The sequence below is a fragment of the Microcaecilia unicolor genome, chromosome 13, assembly GCF_901765095.1.
Source record: "Microcaecilia unicolor chromosome 13, aMicUni1.1, whole genome shotgun sequence".
Lineage (NCBI taxonomy): Eukaryota > Metazoa > Chordata > Amphibia > Gymnophiona > Siphonopidae > Microcaecilia > Microcaecilia unicolor.
In genome coordinates this window covers 29,188,623-29,198,101 of record NC_044043.1, presented here as the reverse complement: position 1 = coordinate 29,198,101, position 9,479 = coordinate 29,188,623, and the positions used below count along the sequence as shown (strand labels likewise).

The 9,479-nt window shown below is 46.0% G+C and overlaps 1 protein-coding gene across 1 annotated transcript in view; it reads left to right on the top strand.

Moving 5' to 3' along the window:
- The first annotated feature begins 813 nt into the window (after nucleotides 1-813).
- The window catches only part of LOC115482439 (collagen alpha-6(VI) chain-like), a 76,366-nt gene continuing 67,700 nt past the window's right edge, over nucleotides 814-9,479 (top strand). Inside the window, exon 1 of the mRNA XM_030222186.1 lies at nucleotides 814-952. Within this exon, the coding sequence (XP_030078046.1) occupies nucleotides 859-952 (94 nt within the window). The 5' untranslated portion in view covers nucleotides 814-858. The remainder of the gene's footprint in view (nucleotides 953-9,479) is intronic.

Genomic DNA, 9,479 nt, shown 5'->3' with positions numbered 1-9,479 from the left:
GTATTTAAGGCGGAAGTTATCAAGGTGGGGTAAAAGATGGACTCAACCAGTGATAGTTCAGTACCACAGTTTACTGATTCCCATGCTATTTTAATAAAGCTGCTTATGAGCCACCTTGTAAACAGATTTATTCTATCATCCCAAGAGCATCAGGTTGCTCCCAGGCATTGCCTATAAAACATGGGCACCAAATCAGATACACCACATTTGAAAAGTTACAATCATGATGAGACTGAAACTGATAAATTCGTAAAGTGTGGGAAATCTGAAGGCGAAGATTTCTCCAAAACTAAATCTCAAGCTGTGTTTCAAATATTCCAACACAGGTGCCTCTCTTAAAAGCAAACAGAGGTTACTGATGAAAATGATGATGTTTGTGTGTAAATGAAGGCACTGTGGAAGAGTCTGGCATGTGCCTGAACATGAAACTACCTGAGTACTCAGCTCACAAGGTTTATGGATTCTTAAAAAGTGTGTCCAGTGAGATATCTTGAGGGTTGTTTTTTTTTTAACTAGGAGATTCTTTATTAGCCTGTTCCAAATAATGAACAATGACTATTTTGTTTTTCAATGATGTGGGCAACGGAAATTGTCTGTTAGTATTTCCTTGCTAAACACAAGTACTTTTTCTGTATTTTTTGGATACAGTTTCTGGGCAGGGAACTTCTGTTTGTGTACCTGGCAAAAGTGATAGAGAACATCCTTCTTTGAATGAAGATGTGCTGGCAGCTTGATCTTTGAACAAACTACACCATATCCTGACCTTCCCTCTCCTTTGTCAGCTGCATCTGAAGAAGAGTATAAATTTAGCTAGGCTTGGTGCTAGATACCTGGACAAGTCTCTGGTAGAGAAGAACCATGAAGGCTATCGGCATCCTCTTCACTGTCCTCAGTCTTTGGATAGGGTTGTGTCCTGTGACCGACAGCACCAATAGTACTAACTCTACTACCCGTGAGTATGATTGTACTACCTACAATGCAGATGGTTAAAACTCAGCAAAATTTATGACCCCTGGGAAATTTTTGCATTCTATGAAGCCACTCAGAGAAATTTCTAGAATACTTCTGTGGTGGTGTGGTTGTACATAAAGCAGGGTAGGTTCCATCCAGATTCACATATTCAGATGCTTACATTGAAGTGCTTATCAAATTAGCTCTTTATTTCGCTAATAGCTGTTCACGGCTGCAAGGCTAATACTGGGAAAATCACGCTTTGATCGTGCTCAACCACTACGTCTTAATCTACACTGGCTCCCTGTAAAAGACCGTATTACATTTAAAATCTGCTCACTAACACACAAGATAATATATGGAGACGCCCCTACATGCTCAATCTAATCGATCTACCGTCTAGAAATGCCCTAATATCTGCAAGGACCTACCTCAATCTACATTATCCCAACTGCAGGAATGTTAAATACAAGACCCTTTTTGCTTCGTCCTTCCCCTACATCAGTCCTAAATCCTGGAATGTTCTGCCAAAACAACTAAAAGAGCTAGTCGACCACCACCTGTTCAAGAAGTCCTTAAAAAACATTCTTATTCGACAAGGCTTATTCCACCGGCAACTCCAATGTTTAACTTTTCTTTCTTGTTGACTGTACAGGTTATTCGCTGGTTGCTTCGCCCCTGACATTCTCCCCGTGTTATCCCATGTTTCTTCCCCTCCTGATACATTCCATATCTGTGCCATCTATGTATTGTATTGTATCCTCTTGAAGCCACATTGTACCTGCTCTTGTGGGAAAATGTGGGGTAAAAATGCACCAAAATAAATAAAAATTACTATTTTCTGCCAGCATAGGCTGGTGTTCTTAAAAAAGTCATCCTAAGGAAGAAATTTTTTATTAACAATTCCCCATATCATGAGCACATCTAATTGTGAAAAATTCCCAAACTCATTCAAAAAAAAAAAAAAAAAGCTCAGATTTTGTATATTTGCATATAGGGGAAAAGACCTTAAAGGAACGGATTCAGTCATCTGGCACACTCCATATAAGTAAGGATGGTAAAATTCATTTATCTATCCTGGAATGGAGAGCTAATCATCAAATCAATTTTAGGTCTTAAAAAAAAAACCCAAAGGAATTTTTCATTAAAAATTAATAGGTCAATAATTAAACAACACAGCTGACATTTTTTTAAATATGCTAGCCATGGTGTTTAAATACATGATGAAGAATTCATTGCCAGAGGGGGTACTTGGGGGTACTGAGTGCCAGCACCTTTTCCATTGTCTGCTAAAATTGGTCCATGGTCCCCAAGTTTTAATGAAAGATCTCAGGCTCTACACACCAACTCTGCCTTGTCATGGATTCTGCGACTGGTTGCAGGGGGCCTGGCTATTGTGGGGTGGAGTCCCTCAGTGATCACCCCACCCTTGAAGGGTGGCCTGGCATTTGAGTACCGGCGTCTTTTTCGCTAGAAAAAAACGCACTGCCTAAAATGAATTACATAGCCATCCAGATAGAAGGCTGAACATCACTGTTCTCCACATAATTTGCCCCTCTCTCCTTGCACTATTTGGAAAGTGTCTAGACGGTCTGTAAGGATACTCAGGGGGAAATTTATCATAGTAGCATAGTAGATGACGGCAGAGAAAGACCTGTATGGTCCATCCAGTCTGCCCAAGATAAACTCGCATGTACTACTTTATATATAAACACCGGACCTTGATTTGTCCTTGCCATTTTCAGGGCACAGACCGTAGAAGTCTGCCCAGCACTAGCTTTGCTGTCTAATTACTGGTGTTGCCACCCACCTCCGCTAAGCATCTGTGGATCCATTCCTTCTGAACAGGACTCCTTTGTGTTTATCCCACACATTTATGAATTCTGTTACCATTTTCATCTCCACCACCTCCCACAGGAGGGCATTCCAAGTATCCACTACTCTCTCCATGAAAAAAATACTTCCTGACATTTTTCCTGAGTCTGCCCCCCTTCAACCTCAATTCATGTTCTACCGCCTTTCCGTTTCCGGAAAAGATTTGTTTGCGGATTAATATCCTTTAAATATTTGAACGTCTGTATCATATCACCCCTGTTTCTTCTTTCCTCCAGGGTATACATGTTCAGGTCAGTAAGTCTCTCCTCGTACGTCTTGTAATGCAAATCCCATACCATTTTTGTAGCTTTTCTTTGCACCGCTTCAAGTGTTTTTACATCCTTAGCAAGATACGGCCTCCAAAACTGAACACAATACTCTAGGTGGGGCCTCATCAACGACTTGTACAAGGGCATCAACATCTCCTTTCTTATGCTGGTTACACCTCTCTCTATAAAGCCTAGTATCCTTCTGGCTACGACCACCGCCTTGTCATGCTGTTTCATCACTTTCAGATCCTCAGATACTATCACCCCAAGATCCCTCTTCTCTGTCTGTGCATATCAGATTCTCACCACCTAATACATACATCTCCTGTGGATTTCTTCTCCCTAAGTGCATCACTTTGCACTTCTTTGCATTGAATTTTAATTGCCGAACATTACACCATTTTCTAGCTTCTGCAGATCCTTGTTCATGTTTTCCACTCCCTCTAGGGTGTCCAATCTGTTACAAATGTTGGTATCATCCGCAAAAAGGCAAACTTTACCTTCTAACCCTTCGGCAATGTCACTCACAAATATATTGAACAGAATTGGCCCCAGCACCGATCCTTGAGGCACTCCACTACCCACCTTTCTCTCCTCCGAGTGAATTCCATTAACCACCACCCTCTTGTGTCTGTCCATCAACCAGTTCCTAATCCAGTTCACCATGTCAGGTCCTATCTTCAGCCTGTCAAGTTTATTCAAGAGCCTCCTGTAAGGAACTGTGTCAAAGGCTTTGCTGAAATCTAAGTAGATTATATCTATCACACGTCATTGATTCAATTCTCTGGTCACCCAGTCAAAGAATTCAATGAGATTCGTTTGGCACGATTTACCTTTGGTAAAACCATGTTGTCTCGGATCTTGCAACTTATTGGATTCCAGGAAATTCACTATCCTTTCCTTCAGCATCACTTCCATTACTTTTCCAATAACCGAAGTGAGGCTTACCGGCCTGTAGTTTCCAGCTTCTTCTCTGCCACCACATTTGTGAAGAGGGTCCACATCCGCTCTTCTCCAATCCCATGGAAGCTCTCCCGTCTCCAAGGATTTATTGAACAAATCTTGAAGAGAACCTGCCAGAACCTCTCTGAGCTCCCTCAATATCCTGGGATGGATCCTGTCCGGTCCCATGGCTTTGTCCACCTTAGATTTTCAAGTTGTTCATAAACACTCTTCCGTGAACGGTGCTATATCCGCTCCATTCTCAAACGAACTTTTGCCAGTCAATCGTGGCCCTTCTCCAGGATTTTCTTCCATGAAAACAGAACACTAGTATTTGTTTAGCACATTTGCTTTTTCTTCATCATTTTCCACATAGTGGTTCGTAGCATCTTTCAGTCTCACAATTCCATTTTTAGTCTTCCTCCTTTCACTAATATACCTTATCATTGTGGACTACCTTTAAGACCTGTTGTTTTTACCATTAACTCTTGCTATTTTAGCACAGGTCCTATTTTATGCAATGAGTCCTAATTACTGATAACTCAGGTTAGCTGTAAAATAGCCCGTTTTAAAGGTAGGCCACGTTGATAACTTCCCCCCTCAGTGGCATGAGAAAGTTGGATACTAGTCCCGAGTTTAGGGAGCATTAACACCACGGATATGTTTTTAACTACACCATGGATGGGGATCCCTACAGGACGTTGACACATCTAAACACAGCCATCATCCAGAAATGTGTTAAGCAGCAATCAAGCTAAGTAGCAGCATCTGCTCAATATTTTTGTTGGAAATAATAAGCATAACGGGCAGAATTTATATGCCATATAGCACATAATACGATAGGAAGGTGGTGTGCGATGGTGTTTGTGCCTTATATACTGCGAATGAGTCCTGTGGACGTAACCCCCCTCCGCTGAGCACTATCAGCATATTTAAAATAAAAAAATATATATAGTATGTCACACAGTGCACTATTATATTTTTAGTTTATTTTGTAAATGTAAACAGGTTTCTTGATATATTGCTTATTAAATTTTAACTGCCAGACCCTCGACCATTCTTCTAAGGTTCGGAGATCCCTTCTCGTCGTTTCTACTCCCTCCAGGGTATCCACTCTATTGGCTATTTTTGTTTCATCCGCAAAAAGGCACATCTTTCCTTCCAACCCTTCAGCAATATCTCCCACAAATATATTAAACAGAATAGGTTCCAGCACCGACCCCTGAGGAACTTCAGTGCTCACCTTCCTTTGCTCCTTTCCTGTCTCACTAGTGTAACAAGTGAGACAACACATGCACTTAGGTGCAGCACTTATGCCCAGTGGCGTTCTGACCCTAGCTGACACCCGGGGCGGATCGCCGATGCGCCTCCCCCCCCGGGTGCAGCGTGACCCCCCCCCCGGCGAAATGACACCCCCCCCCCGGGTGCAGCGTGACCCCCCCCCCGGTGAAATGACACCTCTCCCCCCCCCCCCCGGCAAAATGACACCTCTCCCCCCCCGGCGAACTGACACCCCCCCCGGGTGCAGCGTGACCCCCCCCGGTGAAATGACACCTCTCCCCCCCCCCCCCGGCGAAATGACCCCCCCCCGGGTGCACGCCGCTGGGGGGGGGTGCCGCGGTGCGCGCCTGTTGCCCTGTCTCCGAGTTCGCAATTCGCATGTGTTCACTGCTCCCTCTGAGGGACACATGCGAATTGCGAACTCGGACTGAGATAGGGGAACAGGCGCCCGCCGCGGCACCCCCCCAGCGGCGTGCACCCGGGGCGGACCGCCCCCACCTTGGTACGCCACTGCTTATGCCAGCCGTGAAGCTGCTATTAACGTGTATGCCTAGTGTTGGAAAGTATATATATAGAGAGGTCAGTTCTATAACTAGGCATCTCCATTTAATCAGGCCAAGGTCATATGGTAAGAATCTATTGTATAACAGAACTTTGCGGAGGTTTAGCAAGGACTGAATGGGACCTGGGCAGAAAAATTGAAATGGGCCCCCTTTAACACCATCATTTCCAGGGTAGTGGGGACCGGGGGGGGGGGGGGGCACATTTCCCAAAGCTGACATATTACAATTAGAAAAATATACTTTTTTTCCTATCTTTGTTATCTAAACGTTGCTTTGGTCCTAATGTCTCTCTTCTGCTTCTCTCAGTTATCTCCAGGGTCTCATCCTTTTGACATTTCTTCTCTGTTTCAACCAACCATATTTCCTGTGTGTCCCTATCTGTCCTGTCCAGTGTATTTCCCTTTTGCCCCTGTCTACCTCCACATTCGGCATCTCTCCTCTGTGCCCCTATCCCTCCCCTTGTGTCTAGTATTGCCCCTCTGCAATGTTCTTATGCTTCATCCTCTGCCAGCATTTCTATGTCCCTGTCCCTCCACATGTCCAGATTCTCTCCTCTCTCTTCCTTTCCTCCTCTACCCCCACCCCTGACCCCCCTACCTTCTCTGGTCTGGCATCTCTCACTCCCTCCCTCTGTTGGTCCAGAATCTAACTCTCTCTGCCCCCCTCCACTCCCCCAGTCCAGCATTGGCCCCCACTCTCCCCCTCCCCTTTGGTCTAGGTCTCTCTCTCTCACTTCCCTTTGCTTCCCTGTCCCCCAAGGTCCAGTATCTCTCCCCCTCTCTTCCTCTTCCACTTTGCTCCAGTTCTGCACCTGGGTCTATAGCCCCCACTCCCGACCCCATCAGTCTTCCAAATGCTGCAGCACGTTACCAGTCAGCAGAGGATTGTCACTGGTAGAAACACTCTGTCTAGCTGGCGGAGCCTTTCCTCTGCACGTCCTACCTGAATAATGCAACTTCCTGTGGGCAGGACAAGCAAAGGAAAGTCTCTGCCAGACAGGGAGAGGCCACTTTCACTGTGGCTTCTGCCTGCAACACACTGCACTGTTTGGCGGATTGGTGGGGGGTGGAAAGAAGGCTAAACAGATGCAGGACCCGGGCGCGTGGAGGCTGGAGAGGGTGGGAGATTACCACTTCAGGCAGCCCCTACCATTGTGCGGCCCTGGGAATTTTCCCAGGCTCGCTCAATGGTAGCTACTCCCCTGAAACCTAGGTACCTAGATTGTACTATAGAATACTAGTGTAACCCAATACTGCTGCACCTACGGGTCGAAATTCAAAGCGATTTAACCAGCTAGAAATGGTTCCTGGCCAGGTGAATCACCGGTTTGGGGCTAACCAGCACGTAACTGGTTAATGCCACTGAAAATAACTGGTTAGCGCAGAATTAGAAACTGACTATTTGGGGAGCTTTCTAGGGGCAGAGATAGCATTGGCCACTTAAGTGCCAGTCGTGAGAACTTAACCAGCTAGATTAACCGCATAAATAGGACCAGGGGCATAGCTATGTGGGGCCACGGGGGCCTGGGCCCCCGTAGATATGGCCCTGGACCCCCCTGCTGACAACCCTCTCAACCCCCCTCCCGCCGCCAATCCGCCGTCAACCCGCCGTCACCTACCTTTGCTGGTGGGGGACCCCAACCCCTGCCAGCCAAGGTCCTCTTCTTCCTTTGTGCAAGACGTACGTGCAGGACGTCAGACTCAGAAACAGAACGAAGGAAGAAGAGGACCTCGGCTGGCGGGGGTTGGGGTCCCCGCCAGCAAAGGTAGGTGACGGCGGGGGAGGGTTGGCAGCGGGAGGGGGGGTCAAAGTTGGCAGCGGCGCGGGGGGGGGGGCTAAAATGTGCCCCCTCACCTTGGGCTCTGGACCCCCCTCCCACAGAAGTCTGGCTACACTCCTGAATAGGACTGCGTAAAAGTCAGTACCATCTTAATGTGGCTGCCAGCTGAATATTATTTCTAGTGTTTGTAATCACAGAGAATTATTTGTGCTGAGTTTTGATAGTTCTAGCTGTAATTTTTAGAGCTCAAATAAAACAAGAATAAAACAGGTGTCTTCTGTTATTTTGACCTAGACACCCCATTATAAGACTGCCCTTTTCATAACACCCAATTACAGATAACTATTATATAAGATGCAAGCAATGATCCCCCTTTATGCAAGCATTGAACTAAACAGTTACAAAATAAATGGAAAAGACACACAAATTAGTTATTAACACAAAGAAATGTTCCCTAAGGTTACCAGCTAGCTTCAGCTTTTCAGGGCAGGATAATGCAGTTCTGACTTTGCTCCAGTGCTTGCTTGACCTTGTAGACTTGTTTTCCTTGGGAAAATCAAGAGGAATCAAGAACTATGAGTCCATGCATATAGTACGGTAAAAATAGGACTTCATTGACCTATCTGGAGCTTGCAACCTTGCTGTTTACTAAGCTGTGCTAGCAACTGGTGATGCGTTAATGCCGACACAGCCTGTTCACTATGAACGGGCTGTGTCAGTCAATTTTGCCGTGCGGCAGCTGCTAACGCAACTTAGTAAACAGGAGGATTAGGGGTCCTTTTACAAAGGTGCGCTGAAAAATGGCTTGCAGTAGCATAGACGCAGGTTTTGGGCGTACGCAGAATCATTTTTCAGCGCACCTACAAAAATGCCTTTTTAAAATTTTACTGAAAATGGATGTGCGGCAAAATGAAAATTGCCACGCGTCCATTTTGAATCTGAGATCTTACTGCCAACCAATGAAATTACTGCAAGAGCCATGCAGTAGCCAGGCGGGAATTCCATTTTGGTGCGCGTAGACGCTTATGTGGCTTAGTAAAAAGGCCCCTTAGCGTCTTCTAGAAAATAATGAAGGATGGAGGATAAGGAGGCAACCCAGACAGAATTCTGGAGAAACCTTGCCAGACAGTGGTTCATAATGAATATAGTGAGAGATCTGGTATTACAAGAGAATCATAGTGGAAACTCTTTGAATCTGTTGTCAGTAAACAGCGCCTCACTGGGTAATTTATTTAGGGCTCCTTTTACCAAGCGGAGGTAATAGGGGCACTGCGGTGGCATCGGCACGTGGATTTACCGCGTGCCGAGGCCCCCCTTTTACTGCAACAAATGAAAGGGGTTTTTTTGTCCAAGAAAAAAAAATGTCTATGCGCTACGCCAAGGCATTGGTGTGTGGCCATTTCCTAGGGGGGCCTGGTGGTAACCAGGCAATGCGCGGTGCTATCTGATTACCACCGGGCATGCCCCCGCCGCTGGGAAAAAATAACTTCTGTGCAGTGGAAATGGCACACGGTGGGGGCTGTAAGTACTGCTGGGCTCCTGCAGGATTGCCATGCAGAAAGCCCACAGTAGGCTTTTGTGAAAGGGCCCCGTGTAGTGACTTTAACAGAACTTACTGACCTTTAAATGCATCCATTACCTCTCCACTCTCATCTCTCCCTACATTCCTCCCCGTGACCTCCGCTCGCTGAACAAATCTCTCTTGTCGTCCCCCTTCTCCTCCACTGTTACCCCCCGGCTTCGTTCCTTTTCTCTCGCGGCACCTTATGCCTGGAATAAACTTTCTGAGCCTGTACGTCTAGCTCCATCTCTACCTGT